The 20912-nt window shown below is 49.6% G+C and overlaps 2 protein-coding genes across 2 annotated transcripts in view; both read right to left on the bottom strand.

Annotated features, from left to right (window-relative positions):
* Positions 1 to 4271: 4271 nt before the first annotated feature.
* LOC109787137 (UDP-glycosyltransferase 75C1) lies at positions 4272 to 6212 on the bottom strand. Its single transcript, XM_020345698.4, has one exon. The coding sequence runs from the start codon at positions 6048 to 6050 to the stop codon at positions 4539 to 4541; it is 1512 nt and encodes a 503-aa protein (XP_020201287.1). The 5' UTR covers positions 6051 to 6212; the 3' UTR covers positions 4272 to 4538.
* A 2653-nt stretch (positions 6213 to 8865) lies between these two features.
* LOC141027805 (uncharacterized) overlaps positions 8866 to 20912 on the bottom strand; it is a 28900-nt gene continuing 16853 nt past the window's right edge. Inside the window, exon 2 of the mRNA XM_073505254.1 lies at positions 8866 to 9370. Within this exon, the coding sequence (XP_073361355.1) occupies positions 8866 to 9370 (505 nt within the window). The remainder of the gene's footprint in view (positions 9371 to 20912) is intronic.

The raw sequence follows: 20912 nt of genomic DNA, 5'->3' as shown, positions 1-20912 counted from the left end.
ATGATCCCGTGGCTGACTCCTTAGTCACATTTAGCTCATTATGATGATGCATTACCGAGTGGGCCCAGAGATACCTCTCCGTCATACGGAGTGACAAATCCCAGTCTCGATCCGTGCCAACTCAACAGACACTTTCGGAGATACCCGTAGTGTACCTTTATAGTCACCCAGTTACGTTGTGACGTTTGGCACACCCAAAGCACTCCTACGGCATCCGGGAGTTGCACGATCTCATGGTCTAAGGAAAAGATACTTGACATTGGAAAAGCTCTAGCAAACGAACTACACGATCTTTGAGCTATGCTTAGGATTGGGTCTTGTCCATCACATCATTCTCCTAATGATGTGATCCTGTTATCAATGACATCCAATGTCCATAGTCAGGAAACCATGACTATCTTTTGATCAACGAGCTAGTCAACTAGAGGCTTACTAGGGACACGTTGTGGTCTATGTATTCACACATGTATTACGATTTCCGGATAACACAATTATAGCATGAACAATAGACAATTATCATGAACAAGGAAATATAATAATAACCATTTATTATTGCCTCTAGGGCATATTTCCAATAGTACCTACATCAGCTACATCTTTGCGATAAGGTAACTGTAAAGGTATTGATGATATAACTTCACATGAGAATGATGCATGCCTAGTTAACTTGAATACATCATGTGTTGAGTTACCTGTTGATTTGAGCGCATCACCTATTTTAGAGAATCATGTTACTGTCATGAATGCGTCATGTGATCAAACAACTGAAATACCAACAATTTTGAGTGCACCCAATGAATTAACTGTTGATGCAAAAGAACCAATGTTTAATCATTTTGATATGACCTCTAATCTTGGTGATGATTATGTGTCAAATGACTTATTGCATGTTTGTTTATTTAAGCATGTGGTAGCATGTAAATTTGATACAAGTAAGGCTTATTCACCAATGTTGGGATGGTTTAATGATGAATATTTTCAATCTTTTCATATGAATAAGAGCTTCATTTATATGTGCAAACTGAGTTACAATACTTTCATGCCTTCTACTTATTGTGATAATATTTTGGCTTTATATTTTATTAACTATGAAAGTTACTCATGTATACATGTGTCATATGTGCAAAATCCACGGGAAGTAAAAATGGATGACATATACATATACAACATGTACACCTTGTCTCTTTTGTTAGCCACATTTCAGATTATGCAATGCCGAGGACGGCTTTGTTTTCAAGAAGGGGAGGATGATGAGGACATGACTACCTTGGATACGACCAAAAATATTGCATACATGCATATTTGTCAGGCGATTTCTAGTGCAAGCTATTCAATAATCTATTTATGTTGCCCAGAACAAAAATACTTCACACACTTTTGTGTTTTGTCTAATTGCGGGTGTATGGGACATTTGTACAATCCACATATGAAGATAAGGCAAAAGGAGAAGTTTAGGTTCTGTTCAAAAATTCCTCCCACGTCACTTTTGGGCCAAGAGAAGATAGAGTCCAAGTCTCTCACGTTCGGGATTCAGATTCGGACTACACACACATACCTAACTCAAAACGCCAACAACTTTTTCATACGGACTCCGAATTGGGTGATTCTTTTTTTGTTGGAAAGTAGATTTCGTCCTCTTTCCAACCCAATTTGATTCACCTTTAAATTCGTCCGGAGCGTTGAGATATGGACGAAACAATCTGACGCTGCAGCAGAATCCGAGTCAAACAACAAGTCCAAAGGTGTTGCATCACCTCCACTTGGGCCCATGAGCCTTGTACGACCTAGGGTTGGTTTTAGGCTGCCTTGGGACGTCCTCCCACCTCCTTGGCCGCCACGCCTTGCTCCTATATAAGTAGATCCATCTAGTAGCTTTTTCTTTGGGATTTGTTTAGTTAAAAATTAGCCATTGCAACTTCGTGTACTTCGTTTGTGTCCAACGACCAGACCAAGACCGCTTTCGGATCCCCACCTTTATCAATACTTCATCTATATTCGCAATATTCAGATTGCATTATCATATTCTTGCTTGTTCTTCGATTGCCTGCAGGAATAGACCTTCGTGGTCAGGCTGATTGTGCTTCCAACATCGCCAGTAACCTCAGGAGATTGGTTTAGCGATTGCTAAGGCGCAACGTCGTGCACGATTGTAGTCGGATCGTCAACGTCGACTCCACCAAATCGATAGTTATCATCTCATCGAAAGATCGGGACACCCTCGCCTCGATCACAAGGTGGGCACCAACTATCGGGGTTACGATCCTGACAATGAGTACTAGGGGTACGAATAAGAGGCAGAGCCTAGCTACGGCGCAGGTGTAACACATGAAGGGTAACGGTTGCGCGAGTCCACGGAGGGCTCCACTCACGAAGGGTCCACGAAGAAGCCACCTTGTCTATCCCACCATGGCCATCGCCCACGAAGGACTTGCCTCACTCGGGTAGATCTTCACGAAGTAAGCGATCTCCTTGCCCTTACAAACTTTTTGGTTCAACTCCACAACTTGGCGGGGGCTCCCAAGCGACACCTAACCAATCTAGGAGACATCACTCTCCAAAAGGTGATAGATGTTGTGTTGATGATGAACTCCTTGCTCTTGTGCTTCAAATGGTAGTTTTCCCAACACTCAACTCTCTCTCACAGATTTGGATATGGTGGAAAGATGGTTTGAGTGGAAAGCAACTTGGGGAAGGCTAGAAATCAAGATTCTTGTGGTAGGATTGGTATCTCTTGATCTCAACACATGAGTAGGTGGTTCTCTCTCAGAAAATGTATGCTGGAAGTGTAGGCACGTTCTGATGGCTCTCTCACAAATGGAGAAGGGGGTGGAGGGGTATATATAGCCTCCACACAAAATCCAACCGTTACACACATTTGACCCTACTCGGTCAGACCGAATTGATGAACTCGGTGAGACCGATTTAGTTCAGAATGTGAACATTAGGAATCTCGGTGTGACCGACTGGAACAATTCGGTGGGACCGATGTGCTAGGGCTTAGGGCAAACGTCATCTCGGTAGCGCCGATTGCATCAACTCGGTGAGACAGTAGTGAAGCAATAGGGCAACAGAGAATTGGTCAAGCCATCTCGGTGAGACCGGCCGCTATTTCGGTGAGAACGAAATAATTGCAACAGGCAACAGAGAATTGACAAGGCCATCTCGGTGAGACCGAGATCCATATCGGTGTGACCGAACTGTTAGGGTTTCTGGCAGTGGCTATGTCATATGAACTCGGTGGCGCCGGATAGAATAAATTGGTGGGGCCGAGTTGGAGTTTAGTTGGTTAAGTCTCGCAACGAGCGCAACCCTTGTGTTTAGTTGCCACTATGAGTTTGGAACCCTGAACAGACCGCCGGTGTTAAGCCGGAGGACGGAGAGGATGAGACCAAGTCATCATGTCCCTTATGCCCTGGGGTTTTGACATATTTGGAATGAGAAAGTGGTTGAGGGTTTTGGAGCAATATCACTAAGCATTTGAGTAAGCAACCCATTAAGCAACACCTCATCCCCTTTTAATAGTATTGGCTTTCCTATGAACTCAATGTGATCTTGGATCTCTAAAATAGAAATGAAGAGTTTTGAACTTTTGCCAATATGTGCCCTTAGCCTTTTGAGGAGTCCACATCTCTAGTCCATGCCATGCCATTCATTGAACTTTGTGAAATATTACACTTGAACGAATATTAGTTCAATGAGTTATATATTGTTATGAATTATCAAAACCATCGGGAGATTAATTGCACTTTCAAAGGGCTACATCCGCTCTACTATAAGGGCAAAGGACCGACGAGGAAGTGGTGAATTCATCGGCCCTCTCCATCTTCGTTTTGTGTATCTAGTAATTTTAGTTTAAATCTCTGTCCATTTGCCGGCTGAACTGTGATGCTTAAACTGTGTATTTTGATCTGAATTAACTACCGGCTGGTTCTATGTCTATTTATTCTATGTTCTGGAATTTCGTTGATGATCTATACGGTTTATTTTAGGTTTCATCGATAGTATGGATTTTTTTTTTTGAATACATAATGTAGATTTAGGTGACATGAGGTGCACTGCTGCGGGAGCATTTGAGGATTGATCAGTCAGTAGTCAGTGTCCGCAGACGCATCCAGTGGTGTGCGCGGACGTATAAGGGCCGGAATAGCTTGCTGTAGATGCTCTTAAAGAACCCACTTGAAGTGCACGGCTGTAGACTTAGCATATTTAGATGTGCATTAGGAAAAACGACCTTCTATCACCCGATGACATGATTAAGAACCAACTTGGAGTGCATCAAAGTACGGCTGCATTTTCCTATCCTTTTTAGACAAACAAAGCTAGTATACGGCTTTGTGCATCTCCATACATCGCCCTGTCCTCGGTCTTGAGAATGACCGAAAGAGACAGACATCCGGACACGATAAGCATCGCGTCAATCACTTCGCTTCAGCTTTCGATCCTCTTATCCTTCCATGGGCAGGGCAGTCACAATCCCCCGCGGCATTACACTCACAACAGTAACTAACCGGAATAAACGTGCAGCCGCAGTAACAATTTCAGGTACTACCGCCTGCAATCCGCCGCACAAACTCCCTCAGGCTCCGCTCTGAGCCGCCGCCGTCGGCCACGGCCACCCTCGCCTCCTCCTTCCACGACGCGGCGCGCGACGTCACCGCCTCCGACGTAGCTATCTCCACGCACCTCCTCAGCTCCCCGGCCTCCAGGACGCCATCCTCCGCGCGCGCCGTGGCGCGGACACCCACGCCCAGCGCCCGCTCCACGAGCCACGCGTTCGTCCCCTGGTCCGAGTACTGCGGCGCCGCAACTATGGGCACGCCGCAGGCCACGCTCTCCAGTGTCGAGTTCCACCCGCAGTGCGTCACGAAGCACCCCACGGACGGATGCGAGAGCACGCGCGCCTGGTCGCACCACTCCACCACCATGCCACCGGCGTCGTCGTCGTCGTACGTGGCCGCCGACGCCGTTGCGAGGAGTCCCTTGATCGCATCGCCTTCGTCCTTGTCCCTGCAGTTGTCTTTCCGTAGCACCCATAGGAACGGCCTGTTGGACTGGCTCATGGCGTCCGCTATCTCGGCGACCTGCGTCTTGCTCATCACCGACGTGCTCCCGAAGGAGATGTACACCACCGACTTGGCCGGCTTCGTATCCAGCCAGTGGAGGTAGCCTTCGCCGTCGTGGTCGAACAGGTCGTTTGGACTGTTGCCGTCGTGGCCGTCGTGCAGGAACGAGAGCACGGGACCGACGGTTACCACTTCGACGTGAGGCCTCAACGAAGCCAGCGCATCAGGCTCCATGGCCTCGAACGTGTTGGCGAGGACGTACGTAGGGGGCTTCTCGGAGTCGCCGTCGAGCGCGTCGATGAGCTCGCGGAACTCCGGGATCAGGCAGGCAAACGGGTCGTCGTCCGAGGTGACGGCGAGGAAGGACGGCAGGTCCCGGAACCGGAGCGGCGGGAGGCCCGGGATACACACCTCGGCATTCGGGTCACGCGACGCGGCGGCCGCCATGACGGCCTCCCGGCTCCCTCGGAAGTAGTGGTAGTACGCGGCGAGCGCGGTGACCGGCTGGATCCAGAACACCGCGACGACCGCCACGCCGTACGCCCGCGCAACGGCGGCCACCCACGGCATGAGCAGCGTGTACACTGCGCAGGTGACGGGGTGCCCGCGATCGCCAAGGCGCCGGAGCAGCCCGGACAGCGTGCGCGCTCCCTCCAGCCTCACCTGCGACATGTAGTGCGCATAGTCGCCCGCGGTGCGGTCGAACCCACCGTCGTAGCCGTCGGAGTAAGCGGCGTATGCGACCCCGCCCTCTTCCCTTATCTCGTCGCCGCCCACCGCGCTTGTTGCGTCAGCGAACATCTTCCGAAAGGCCGAGACAGGGGTGCATATGGTGACGCGCGCACCGCCGGCGCCGGCGGCCGCGCGCACGAGACGGCGCGCGAGGTGACGCGCCGGGGTGATGTGGCCCTGCGCCGGGTACGTCACGATCAGGAAGTGAGGCTGGCTCTCCTCATCCGTGGCACGCACGTCTTCCTGCAGCTCCATTGGCGGTAATAACTCGAGCAAGCTTGGGTCGCGCGCTTTGACACGAGGGATGGGAGTGGAAGTGGGAGCGACGAAAAATGATTTTTCTACCAGTACCGGTACCAGTACGGCCGTACCTGGCGACGAAGCATATCAACCTTTGGCTAGACACGAGTCGTTTTTCCTCTCAGGCGGCCGACTAAAAACCCCTCCCGCCGCTAGGAGAGTCCGTTCGCCGCCTTCCTCCGGCGGCCTCCCTCCGCCGGCGGCCTGGCGACCCCCTATGCACGTGGATTGTGTAGTTTAGGTTTTTGGTCTTCATCGTCTTGACTTCGACGACGGTGATGGGAGTGCCGAATAAAAAAGATTCAGATCCTACCGAGGCAATCGGTACTATGGTCGTAGATGAATTTAAAAAACCAGTCTGTTTAAATAAGAATGACGTGGCAGCGACGGCATTCTTGTGGTGGAGTCGACGTTTTAGTCGTGCAAGGATGTTAGGTCTAGAGTTTGATGGCGTGTTTGAGGTGTTGCCCTGATCTGATTCGTTGAACGATAATGGATTTGACTTTGGCGAGCCATCTTGAAGCTCCATAAAGCTACATATTAGCAATAGAGCCAAATCAAGCTCAGCTCAGAAGGTGATTCGTCATTTTTTTCCTTTGGTGGCTGTTGCGATGGTGTGGGAGCCAAGTGACTTTTCAGTCTAGTTTTGTTAGGTCGGTGGTGCCGGAGCCTGGACTCATATGCACCATTTGCTACAATAAAATCTAAAATAAATTCAGAAAATTCAATATATTTTTAGCAACAAGCATTGATGTATGTTCCACGTGCGTGAAAATTTTCACGTTGAAATAACATTCATAGAGGTTTGGGAAAAATAATAAAACTGTTAGTCCAAATAGATTGTTTTTGGAAGCATTTGGAGCATCGGTTTTATTTCTTTTGCCGACACCTCCATGAATGACATTCCATCACAAACAGTTGCACACACTTCAAAGTTTGTTTTAAAAAATCAGATTTTTTGAATTTATTTAATATTTTTTGAATTTTACTGTAGCAAAGGGTGCATGTAAGTTCGGGCTCACAAGAGTACTTCGGCGAAGGGTGAACTGCCCCGGTGAAAATTTCAAGCACGAGCTGCCGCCCCACAAGACGCGCTCTAGAAGCCGGGACTCCATGGCCGGCCCTCGAGTGCACCGCCTGGGCCTCCACCTCGGTGCAGGCTCCCTCTTGACTCTCTTCCGTCTCCTGTCATAGCCCCACCACGGCGTTGTAATTTCGTCCGGGTTGCCTTGCCACCGCCGCCCATGGCGTAAGAAGTGATGTGCCACCGCGCCACGACCAATTTTGAAGGCAAGTGGCTCTCAGGAGGGAGAAAATCGAGCTGGATTTGACATCACAGAGCTCACCCAGCATCCCATTGTCGGTATGTCGTCGCCCCCATCGCCAACGCCTCCTATGGTGCCCAGGTTGACACCCGCATCACTGTCGGCGCATCCACCATGTTTGGTGAAATGCTCAAACGAAATTGCTTTTTTATTGAATAAGATGGTATGTACTCAATATAATGTATCAAATTGATAATTTTCCACTGACTTGTAATTTGCCATGAATATAAATTAAAATTGAGATCTATACTTTTTTTTCATTTAGAGAATTAGAAGCTAAAAAATATGTCTATTCATTCTGGTTATGCTGCAAAAGTTCAAAACTGTAATTTTCATCTAATTTTCGGTATGCTGCAAAAGTAAAAATAAATAAAAAGAATTGACTAGCCTAATTTTCTATCCATTCTGTTCATAACTGGTTTGGATAATTAAAATACGGGTATATTGTTGGGATGCTCTTGTGTCATTATTCATTGTCTATCCTAGAAGGCTGAAATTATTGGAAGGGTTGCTGCGTCCAGATTAGCCACGATGGATTAGTAATGGTGTCGAAAGCTTTTGGAGTCAAGTGGCTGATCCTATATCTACTCAGCGAATCGGGAGAAATCTACCTAGATAATCGTAAGGCCCCCAACAGAATTTCTACGCACACGCACCCATCTGCCATCTCTGTCAGTATATGGTCCCCGTCCGGCCGTTCGCCCGACAACGTCGCTGCCCCGGTTCGAGTCCATCCCACGTGCCGTGTTCAACACATTTGTCGCAAGTTTCTCGCATGGCCCTGCCCTGCACGGGCAACACCAAGCAATGCAAAGACCTGCAGAGACGAGCTCCTGTGCTTGGTAGTTGCGACACTGTCGCTGTGCCTGCATGGGACCGAAGCATCTTTCTGCAAAGGGAGGGACTACATGTACCGTTGCCGTAATGCATACGAACTGCTTTAGAGCAACTTTAGTAAAAGACATATAAAGCGCGTTTTATATTTAGCCTCCCGAGGCAGTCTTATGCCCTTCAATCTTGAGGTAATAGCACCCGACATCATACAACTTTCAGGGGTTGTAATGATTTGGTCAAAAACTTGTAAAAGTGAACTGAGGGCTCCATCAACTTGCATCTCCATGTGACGTTTTGGTCCAAAGCCAATTACCGCGCGACAGGTGGCACCCTGATGGTTGGACCCGTTAGCACATGCACTTTTGCACAAAACCTCTTGCCGTTCCACTCAATTAACCCGCATAGAAAAGTTGGTCAAAATTCAATACATAATCTGCCAAAGTACAGGCACTCAACCTTGCGTTCACTTTTGCATAGTTTTAGGCGCTCAACCTCATAATTCAATGCTTTGTCCAGTGGTTGTTTGGATAAACAAAATTAGCACTTAATTTTAACAAAATCCGCTTTCTGCTCTCGCGCCTCCCTCTGTCGCCCCCTCGCGTCGCCTCCCCCTAGGCGACGCCAGGGCCCCCGAACCCTAGCGCCGCAGGCCTCCTCTCGCGCCTCCCTTTGCCGCTGCTGCCGCCGGCGAGGGCCGCGGTGGCGGCGGGCCCGACGCCGAAGGCACCTGGGCGGGTGGTTGCGGCGAGATCCCATCTGAGGCGGCAGGGGCAGCCCTTCTCGTGGGTTCCGAAGGCGGCGGCTGGGGCGGCGATCCCTTGCCGTGCGGCGGTGGCCGAAGCGCCATAAGCCGGCGGAGCGGAGGCCCTGAAATGGACGGCGGCGGTGGCAGCGCCCCATCCGTCGGGGTGCCTGATCTGCACGGAGATGATGGTGGCGGCGACTACGGATCCAACCCCGATCGGATCCGCCGCGGGGTGGCCTTCAGCCGACCGGCGGCGCGTGGAGGGACCGGTGAGGAGATGTCGGATCTCCAGCGGTTTACCGACGTCGGCGTTCGTCTTGGTGGCGAGACTCCGCTCGGTTCCAGCCAACCACGAGATCGGGACGACGTGGCTTCCGGTGAAAATCGCGCCTGACTGCGGTCATGGCGGACGATGGCGGCGTCTCAGACGTCGTTCCCTTCTCGAGTCATCGTTGTTGCAGGTCACGTCAACCTGATCGGAAGGTTCCGGAGGAAACCCTAGATCTGGGTCTACCGGATCGGACGATGGCGATGTTTCGATGTCGTTCTCCCTCCTGGGGGCATCGTTTTGGAGCAAGTGTTGGCTGGAGGGGACAAGAGAAGGAGCGGCGTGGTATCTGACACGTCGACAACGGCGGGTCTCAGCGGCATGGAGCAGCGGGGTCTCGCCGGTGGGCGTGTGATGATGGACGAGCGCAGGATGGCGGAGTTGTCTGGCGTCGTGGTGGCGTCGACGACAACTAGACCGGGCAAGGTACATGCAACAGTACAACACTAAAGATGGATTGGTGGCAGGTGGCTGCGGGCGGCCTCATACCCGACAGGCGTCCAGGTTGAGGAGTGCGCCGGACTGGTGGGTGTCCCATACCCGGCAGGCGTCCTGGTTGGGACCTCAGGTCTTAGATGTTAGGTATGGCTGCAAGGTCTGTTTGGTATTAGGCCCAGACTATCAGCATCCCTTCATCAACTGGATAGGAGTAGCGACAGATGTTGCCTAGACGGTGGCTTTAGTCTTACTTTTGTATGACTTTGTAAGGTCTTGTGCGAATAATTAATAAAGTGGCTGCAATGCATCGTCCAGATGCAGAGGCCGGAGGTCCTCCTCCATTTCAAAAAAAAGTAGGATTTTTAGCTAAACTAGTTTTTTTTACTAATAATTCAGTTACAAATAAGTATGCATAAAATCTTGTTTGAATGGTAAACCATGTTTAAGCACAAGGGCTGCACCATTGCCCCATGGTTGCCACTACCGAGCACGGAGCCGTGGCCACGGCCTTGCTTCCGCGGAAGAGATGGTTGCGTCCTGCGGGGTTCCTCGTCGTACTCCTTGGCTGGTGTCCGTCATTTGATATAGGCTTAGTAGCGCCGCAACTCGACGGGTGGCACAACAATGACTAAGCGCCGCAGCTCGACTTGTGGCACAACAATGAACGAGAGACGATGAGAACGCTGATGAGGCCATGTAGTGGAGGCGCTTGACAGTTCTCCATGCATCTTTAGCGTAGACTGCGGACTGCGCAGCTCAGCGACAAGGCCGTGACTCGTGAGTGCAGGTGGAAAACCAGTCTGAGCGACACGACATCGTCGCCGGTGAAACTGAGGAGATACTGATGGCGGCCATGTGGCTTCTACTTGGCGACTCGGTGCGACGACGGCGGCGGCCGTGCGGCTTCCACTCGACGACTCCACGATTCGGCGCGACGACGTCGGCGGCGGCTTCCACTGGAATACTAGGCGTGTGCGCTCGGCGGCGGCCGCTTCCCTCGACGACTTGGTACGCATGGACGGCGGCGGTTTCCACTTGCCGACCCAGCGCGCGTCCACTCCCGCTTTCCTTCGTCGACTCGGCCAAGATCAGTTGCGATGAGTATCCGTATAATCGTGTTTTCATAAAACGCATATTCCTGGCTTTGTGGAAACTGAATGTTGCTAATTCACTTTTTTACTGCAGGGCCCAAACATGGTTTAAGTCTGTTACACGGTTGTCTGGGTTCATGGAAAACTAGTTCTGCCAAAACTACTTATCTATTCATTCCTTTTGAAGCAGATATAATTACTGCTGAAGCTTTGGCCATGCGAGTTGGCCTTGTGTTTGCGAACGTCCTTGTATGTAATCGAGTGGAAGCGAATCAGATTTGTTAGATATATATTTGGGATACTTGTATTTGATAGTCTAGAATTTATAATCCGTCTCCTACTTTATCTTCAGGAAAAGCATCTTGCCCTCTAAGTCTTGTACTCAATATATACTCGGCCTCGAGGCTCAATAATACATCCATCATATTCCGCAACAATCCCTCTATCTCCCTTCTAACATGGTATCAGCCTAACCGATCCAAACCCTAGCCGCGCCGTCGTTTCCGCTCCGCGCCGCCCCCGGGGCGGTCGGTCTCCATGATCGCCGCCGGGGGCCGCGCCGCCCGTACCTAGGGTTCGTCCGCCGGCCATGTTGGCCGGCTGCCCTAGAGAGACTTTTTCCCGGGCCCTTGCTCCGGGTTTTTTCGCTCTCTCGCCGGTCGTTTTTTGATCGACGTTTTTCTTTGTGGTTTTCCGATCTATTCTTGATCGGTTTGCGTCGCCCGCCGCCGCCGTCGATCCCCGTGCGCCTCTACTCCGACCCGGCGCGACCAGCCGGCCTCTCCTCCGACCCGGCGGCCACGCGCGCCGAGGCGGCCCGTTCGGGCTAGCCACCGTCCGCGCGTCGCCCTGCGCCGGTCGTCACCGCCCTGTTCCGACCGGGACACCTGCATTGCCGCGACCCGGCGGCCTCGCGCCATGCGTCGGCCAATCATAGCCGACGCTCGCGCGCCGGCCCGCCCATCGATCCACGTCACCCGCCTCCGCCGCGTCTGCATCAGGCTCGTCCTCGGCTGCATCAGGCTCGTCGGCCGCCTCAACTCGGGCGCCGCTGCTCCGTTGGTCGCTCGGGCCTCGCTGCCCGGGCGTCGGCGCTGCTTTGGTAGCCCGGGTGCCGGTGCAGACGTCCCCCGCCGTCCGTCGTCACCGGCCTCATCCCGGACTCTGCCGCCACCACTCCTCCACCGAGCGGCGTCCCTGACGTCGCGCGCGATCGGCTTGATCATCCGCTCGCCGCCGCGATCCGCCTCATCTACGCCGCGCGACCGACCTGGCCCGTCGGTTACGCGCGCCTCCGCTGGTCCCGTGAAGATCGTCCCCGAGTTCAGCGCGCCTCTCCACCGATCGAGCATCATGTCACAGCTTTGCAAGTACTTCAAGACTCCTGAGCGCACCATCAACTTTGAAGAGATTGACCTCCAAGAAGATCTGTCTTATCATGAGCACCCCGTTGCTATTCTTGAAGAAACTGAGCGCAAGACTCGCAACAAGTCAATCAAATTCCTGAAAGTGAAGTGGTCGCACCATTCCGACCGAGAAGCCACCTGGGAACGCGAGGATCACCTTCGTTTCAAATATCCGGAGTTCTTTCAGTCCTAGATCTCGGGACGAGATCCTCTCGTAGTGGTGGAGTGTTGTAACGCTCCGGATGAAACTTTCCATATTTGTAACTCCAACTCTTGCCATTTTCGGCTATGTGTTATGATATTCCCTTCGTGGTCGGGTTTGTCTTTCGTTTTGCATTTTTTCATGTCATGCATCTCATATCACGTCATCATGTGCATATCATTTGCATACGTGTTCGTCTCATGCATCCGAGCATTTTTCCCGTTGTCCGTTTTGCAATCTGACACTCCCACACGCACCGGCGCCCCCCTCTTGTCTCTTTTCGTGAGCGGGTGTTAAACGTTCTCGGAATGGACCGAGTCTTGCCAAGTAGCCTTGGTACACCACCGGTAGACCACCTGTCAAGCTTCGTTCCATTTGGAGGTCGTTTGATGCTCCAACGGTTAACCGGGTAACCGCAAAGGCCTTTTGTGTTTTGCAGCCAAACACCCCTCCAAACAGCCCAATAACCCATCTAAGCCCCCTCCATGCTCTCGGTCGTTTGATCACGATCGTGTGGGCGAAAACCGCACTCCATTTGGAGTCTCCTATCTCCCTCTACCTATAAATAGGTGATCCCCGCGGATTTTTCGCGCAGACGAAACCCTAGCCCGCTCCCTCTCCGCCGCCGGACGCGTCCGGTCCGCGCCGGACGAAGTCACCACCGCCTCCGCACCACTCACGCGCCGCCACGTGGCGCCCCGCCGCCCGCGCCAGCCTGTCGAGCCCATCGCCGGCCCCCGCGGGCCCGTACGCCGCCGCCCGCGCCCGCGTCTCCGCCGCCCCACGCCCCGTCTCCCGCGCCTCCGCCTCCTCCCGCGGACCCCGCGCCTCCGCCGCCGCCCAGGTCTCCGCCGGCCGCCGCCGCCCGGCCGCCGACCACCCGCGCCTCGTCCGCCGCCGTGCCGCCCCGCTCCTCCGCCGGCGACCCCGCCGCCTCGCCACCCGCGCGCGCCTCCCCGCCGCCCGCGCGCTCCGGCCTCCCCGGCGCTCCCTCGACCTTCGCCGGAAGACTCCCTCAGCTCCAACTCCGGCGAGCCGCCTCTGCCTCGAAAATCGCGCCCACAAACCCTAGATCGAGGTTGATTTTCCCCCCTCTGTTTTCTGCCAAGTCCCGAATTTATCACTTTATGTTGCTCTATTCATCATGGCATATCTCATTGCATATTGCTCCGTTTTGCGTGCATGATACATCTAAATGTTCATCACGAGATGCTCTTCATTTTGTTCCATTGTGACATGCTCATTTGAGTCTATATTGAGGCCCAAATCTCTGATGCAAGAGTGCTATATGTTGTTTACTGCTGTTACTTATCAGAACTTGATGTTTTGTTATTTTTGTTGCATTTGATGTGTGCATCTTACGGGCATGAGCTCTACAAATGTTTTGATCTATGCCATGCCATCTTTACAGAGGTCTATGCCATGTATTTTTGTGATCTATGTGGTGACTAGCACAATCATGCAAACTAGGCATCGTGATATTTCTGTTTTCAGGGACTTAGGATTTTGGCAAGTCTTTTACTGCTGTTATTTTAATGCCATGTATCCATGTGTCTACAGTGAGATCTATACTTATTTTGAGTATGTTAAGTAAGGATGTTTTCAACATATGGTTGTGCTCTATCCATACATGCCCCTGTTTGCAATTATGGAGTGCCCTACCATGTCTCAATCTTGCTCTACTTTTGCTATAAAATGTTCCTGGCAGAATGTTAACATGATATTCAATTTGCCAAGGTTGTTTTAGTTGATCCATACATACTATGTACTTGCTCTTGCCATGGTTAGCTTCATGAACATGCCATCTTGCTGTAGGTATGCTTGTTTTGTCATCCATTGCTTTGTGATGAGTGAATCGAGCTCACAAAGATGCCTTGATAATTCTGTTAATGCCATGTTCTGTTTTCTGCTAAGTCTGAAACCTGTTAACGAAACTTGCTATGTTTACATGGGTGCCATCATATCTTCTGATCCTTTTTGGCTCATGATCAGTAAGGGACTTTTGTTCTATGCATCTAGTAAATTCATGCCATGCCTTGTTTTGCTATGATAAGTGCCTATAGCATGTTGATTGCTTGCTCTGAACATTGCTACCTGATGCTGTTTCAGCCATGTCCAGTATTTTCACAAGTCTGTGAAGCTGATATCTTTTGCACTTTTGCCATGCTTGTTTGAACCTTTTATTTTGTGATTTAGCTGTAGCTCAGTGTTCTTCTTTTGTCAAGCATCTCTTGTAGATCACTGCCATATGCTTTGTTGCTATATTGGGCTGCTGTAGCATAGTTACTTGATGTATTATAAGTGCTATCATGCTGTTAATCGCAGAATCGTGTCATCCTTGTTTTGCTTGCCATTTGCAAACAGTGCATCCGTTTCCGGTGATCTTTATATCGATTTCGACCGAAATCATCTCATCTTTCCAGTGGAATACTTGGGTTGCCAAGTTGATGCCTTGTTCATCCTTTTTCTTCCGGAGCACGCATATGCATCGCATATCACATCTCGCATATCATGCATGTATTGCATCATGTTGCTTGTGCATTGCACCATGATTGATTGTGGTTCCATTGCTTGTGTTCTTGCTTTGGGTAGAGCCGGGAGACGAGTATGCTTACGAGGAACCTGGTGAGAACGCTTACGAGGATCAAGCTTTCGTCAACTCTGAGAACCTTGCAGGCAAGATGACCATACCCTCGAAATCACTTATATCTTTGCTTTGCTAGTTGTTCGTTCTATTGGTATGCTGCGCTACCTACCACTTGCTATATCATGCCCCCATATTGCCATGTCAAGCCTCTAACCATCTTTTCCTAGCAAACCGTTGTTTGGCTAAGTTACCGCTTTTGCTCAGCCCTTCTTATAGCGTTGCTAGTTGCAGGTAAAGTTAAAATTGGTTCCATGTTGGAACATGGATATTTTGGCATATCACAATATCTCTTATTTAATTAATGCATCTATATATTTGGTAAAGGATGGAAGGCTCGGCCTTATGCCTGGTGTTTTGTTCCACTCTTGCCGCCCTAGTTTCCGTCATACCGGTGTTATGTTCCTTGATTTTGCGTTCCTTGCGCGGTTGGGTGATTTATGGGACCCCCTTGACAGTTCGCTTTGAATAAAACTCCTCCAGCAAGGCCCAACCTTGGTTTTACAGTTGCCTACCTAAGCCTTTTTCCCTTGGGTTTTCGCGAGCCCGAGGGTCATCTTTATTTTAACCCCCCTGGCCAGTGCTCCTCTGAGCGCTGGTCCAAACTAGAGCCCTTTGCAGCGCCACCTCGGGGAAACTTGAGGCCTGGTTTTAGTTGTACGGACTGCTCATCCGGTGTGCCCTGAGAACGAGATATGTGCAGCTCCTATCGGGATTTGTCGGCACATTCGAGCGGCTTTGCTGGTCTTGTTTTACCATTGTCGAAATGTCTTGTAAACCGGGATTCCGAGACTGATCGGGTCTTCCCGGGAGAAGGTTTATCCTTTATTGACCGTGAGAGCTTATAATGGGCTAAGTTGGGACACCCCTGCAGGGTATTATCTTTCGAAAGCCGTGCCCGCGGTTATGAGGCAGATGGGAATTTGTTAATGTCCGGTTGTAGAGAACTTGACACTTGGCTTAATTAAAATACATCAACCGCGTGTGTAGCCGTGATGGTCTCTTTTCTGCGGAGTCCGGGAAGTGAACACGGTTTGAGTTATGCATGAACGTAAGTAGTTTCAGGATCACTTCTTGATCATTCCTAGCTTCGCGACCGTTGCGTTGCTCCTCTTCTCGCTCTTATTTGCGTATGTTAGCCACCATAAATGCTTAGTGCTTGCTGCAGCTTCACCTCATTACCCCATCCTTTCCTATAAGCTTAAATAGTCTTGATCTCGCGGGTGTGAGATTGTTGAGTCCTCGTGACTCACAGATTCTACCAATACAGTTGCAGGTGCCGACGATACCAGTGCAGGCGACGCAACCGAGCTCAAGTGGGAGTTCGACGAGGAACGTGGTCGTTACTATGTTTCGTTTCCTGATGATCAGTAGTGGAGCCCAGTTGGGACGATCGGGAATCTAGCATTTGGGGTTATCTTCCTTTCATTTGGATTGGACCGTAGTCGGTCTATGTGTGGATTTTGGATGATGTATGATTTTAATTTATGTATTGTGTGAAGTGGCGATTGTAAGCCAACTCTCTTTATCCCATTCTTGTTCATTACATGGGATTGTGTGAAGATGACCCTTCTTGCGACAAAACCTACAATGCGGTTATGCCTCTAAGTTGTGCCTCGACACGTGGGAGATATAGCCGCATCGTGGGCGTTACAAGTTGGTAATCAGAGCCATCCCCGACTTAGGAGCCCCCTGCTTGATCGAATCGCTTGCGTTGTTGAGTCTAGAACAAAAATGTTTTGAGTCTTAGGATTATATATATCGGAGAGTAGGATTCTTTTTACTCCTCAGTCCCTTCGTCGCTCTGGTGAGGCCTCCTGACGTAGAAGTTTTGACTCTTCTCTCCTCAAATTTCACAAAAAAAAAATTTAGGATCACACGGGTATCTTAGAATCGTTCAGATGGTTTTGTGACGAGAACATTGTTCTTGGTGCCTCCTGACATTTAGGGGTTGTGGCAGTGTCCCGGGAGTTGAGCTCCGAGGTGTTGTCGTCACAATTTTGTCGTTGCAGTTCTGGAATACCTGAGTTTTGCCGACATCAAAAATCTCTTTTATGCAGTTGTTGGTGAGGTCACCTCGACGCCACCCAGTACTGGGGCGGGAGTTCGGGAGTATTGCCATAACTCGTATAACGGATGATTTTCGAAGGTTGAGGTACACGATTTCCGAAGGTTTCTTGGTTATGTGTTGATGGATGGATACAGCTGGATCTAGGGATTGCTAGTTTGGGTGATATATTTTGTGTCCCCTGTATCCCCAACACCAGATTGCATAACCAGAAAGTTTCGGGAGTTTATAGGTGGGATTCAAGTAGCTCTTAGCATTTCTTCCCGCAGATATTTGGTTTGTGATTGGGTAATCCTTACCACTTATTTGTTCCAGTCGTACCTTGTTATTTTATTCATCAACCCTTTATCAAGTGGCTTCTCACCTTATGGAAGTGTGATGATTTACTATGGAATTCATTCGTTCATCCTTGTTCGAATGTTTATTGTGAAGACTATATGTTGCAATTTCTATCCGTTGATTCAATTTGTCTATCTGTCTATCAAGATGCTAACGGATGTCACCCTCTTCAGGATGGCTCCGCCAACGCGTCAGAACCCGGAACGCAATGATGGGAGTCAGGCGAACCCTCTGCCACCACCTCCGCCTCCGGAGGCATGGCAAGCTATCATGGCAGCCACCAACGCCAATGCTCAGATGATTTTGCAACTCTTGCAAGAGCGCACCCAAGGGCAAGGCAACCAAGGAAATCAAGGCCAAGGCAACAATCAGCCTCACTTCGCTACCCTCAACCAATTCCTCGCAAATCAGCCGAAGTCTTTCAGCTACTGTGCCGAGGCCACATACGCCGATGATTGGCTCGTGGACATCAACGAGCATTTTGAATGTAGCAATGTCAGGCCTGAGAACTTTGTCAAATTTGCTTCTTTTCAACTCAAGGATCAAGCTACCGAGTGGTATCAACAATACAAAGATTCCAGAGGAGGTCGTGTGATTACCTGGGATGATTTCCGCCGAGACTTCAAAGCTCACCACATTCCACAAAGTGTTGTTGAGAGCAAGCGTGAGGAGTTCCGCAATCTCAAGCAAGGCAGCATGTCTGTGTATTAATACAATACCCAGTTTCAGAAACTCGCTCGCTTCACTAAGCAAGACGTTCCTGATGAAAAGAGTATGATCTATCAATTCAGAGGTGGCCTTAGAGAAGATCTGCAATTACCTCTCGTGCTTTTTGAGCCGACCAAGTATGATGATTTCTACAACATGGCACAGAAGCAAGAGGCTGCTGAGCTCAAGTGTGAGGCTTCTAAGAAGAGAGTCAGGGACGCAGTTCAGTCTTCTTCTTCCTCACTAGTGGCTGCTAAGCAACAGAAGTTCTCGTTGCCTCATCCTCCTCCGTTTCGTCAGCCTTTCCAGCAGAAGAACAAAGGTGGCCATGGATCTTCCCACCCACCCAACCCTGGCTATCAGAACAAGTCTCAGAATCAAGCTCCAAAGTCAAATGCTCATTATCATCATCCACTCTCAGAGGTGACTTGCAACAAGTGTCAGCAGAAAGGTCACTATGCTAACAAGTTCTTCAACCAAAGGCGCCTTCTGCCTCCTCCTCCCGTGAGATCTTCCAGCAATGTAGTGGCCAAGCTTAATCCCAAGTCTGCAAAGGTGAACATGATGAATGCAGCTCAAGCAGAGGAATGTACTGATGTGATAATGGGTAATCTCTCAGTTAATGATATTCCTGCAAAAGTCTTATTTGATACTGGTGCATTGCATTCTTTCATTTCAAGACCTTTTGTGGCTATGCATGATTTGGTTACTCAAGTATTGTCGAGTCCATTGTCTATTTTTCCCCGGCTCGGCAATTGACTTCTCGAGTATTCGTTCGGGATTCCGTTATCAAGATGGGCGACTATAAATTTCTGTCTTCTCCAATTGTCCTTGGTGACTCGGATATTGATCTAATTCTCGGGATGGACTGGCTTTCTAAGCACAAGGCTCAACTTGATTGTGCTGCCAGGGAAATTCAATTGACACACTCTTCTGAGGATGTTATCATCTATGCCGCTCGTGATGAAACCATTCGGTTGTTTTCTCTCAATGAGAAGGGCGAGTTGGATGCTATTTCTCAGATTCCAGTCGTTTGTGAGTACCAAGATGTCTTTCCAGAAGAGCTTCCGGGTATGCCTCCTCATCGGCCAGTCGAGTTCGTTATCGATCTTGAGCCTGGCACGGAACCCGTTTGCAAGCGTCCATACAAGCTTGGACCCAAGGAGCTAAAGGAATTGAAGAAACAGCTCGATGAACAAGAGCGTCTGGGTTTGATCAGACCGAGTTCATCTCCGTGGGGTTGTGGTGTTCTTTTTGTCCAGAAGAAGGATGGCACGGACCGACTTTGTGTCGACTACCATCCATTGAACAAGAAGACAATTAAGAACAAGTATCCACTTCCCAACATCAATGAGCTATTCGAGCAACTTAAAGGTGCTAAAGTATTCTCCAAGCTTGACCTTCGAATGGGTTATCATCAGATTCGCATTCGTGAAGAAGATATTCCCAAGACAGCATTCAGAACAAGCTTTGGTTCTTATGAATATACTGTCATGTCTTTGGGTCTTGTCAATGCTCCTCCAACATTCTCTCGAATGATGAACTTCATCTTCAAGCCCTATACCAATGAATTCGTCCTAGTGTATCTCGATGATATCTTGGTCTTCTCCAAGAATAAGAAGGATCATGCCAAACACTTGCGATTGGTGCTCGACAAGCTCAGAGAGTATCAATTCTATGCGAAGTTTTCCAAATGTGAGTTTTGGCTTGATGAAGTTCTTTACCTTGGTCATATCATCTCTGCCAAGGGCATCGCTGTTAATCCCGAGAAGGTGTCTGCAATTGTGAATTGGGAACCTCCTCAGAATGTCAAGCAGCTCCGTAGTTTCCTTGGTCTTGCAATCTATTGCCGAAGATTCGTTGAGAATTTCTCTAAGATTGCAAAGCCTCTTTCCAACCTCCTCCAGAAGCATGTGAAGTATGTCTGGACTCCTGAGTGTGACGTTGCTTTCAACACTCTCAAAGAGAAACTCGTCACAGCTCCTGTCTTAACTCCTCCTGACGAATACAAGTCATTCGAAGTTTTCTGTGATGCTTCTCTTCAAGGTCTCGGTGCTGTGTTAGTGCAAGACAAGAAAGTTGTGTCCTATACCTCTCGTCAGTTGAAGCCCAACGAAAAGAACTACCCCACTCACGATCTTGAGTTGGCGGCAGTTGTCCATGCATTAATAACATGGAGACATCTCTTGTTGGGAAGAAAAATGGACATATTCACCGATCACAAGAGTCTCAAGTACATCTTCACCCAGCCCAACCTCAACCTCAGGAAAACTCGATGGGTCGAGATGATTCAAGAGTACAATCTGAGTATTGAATATACTCCAGACAAGGCCAATGTCATTGCAGATGCTTTGAGCAGGAAGGCTTATTGCAACAGCTTAATTCTCAAGCCATTTCAACCGGATCTTTGCGAAGCTTTCTGCAAACTCAATCTCCAAGTTGTTCCTCAAGGCTTTCTTGCCAACCTCCTAGTCTCTCCTACTTTGGAAGATCAAATTCATGAGGCACAACTCCTGGATACCATGGTGAAGAAGGTGAAACGTGGTATTGACAAGGGTCTTTCCAAATACAAGTGCTATCACATTGATGACAGAGACACTTTATTCTTCAAGGACGAAGATGCACCATTATGAATGAGGCGCACAATTCTATTCTTTCCATTCATCCTGGAAGTCATTATGAATGAGGC

This window comes from Aegilops tauschii, chromosome 1 (assembly GCF_002575655.3).
Source record: "Aegilops tauschii subsp. strangulata cultivar AL8/78 chromosome 1, Aet v6.0, whole genome shotgun sequence".
Lineage (NCBI taxonomy): Eukaryota > Viridiplantae > Streptophyta > Magnoliopsida > Poales > Poaceae > Aegilops > Aegilops tauschii.
The sequence above is the reverse complement of the archived record's forward strand: the minus strand, read 5'-3'. Positions and strand labels throughout refer to the sequence as shown.

Excerpts from the sequence above, each read along its gene's own strand:
- LOC109787137 (XM_020345698.4), bottom strand. The coding sequence starts at position 6,050 with ATGGAGCTGCAGGAAGACGTGCGTGCCACGGATGAGGAGAGCCAGCCT.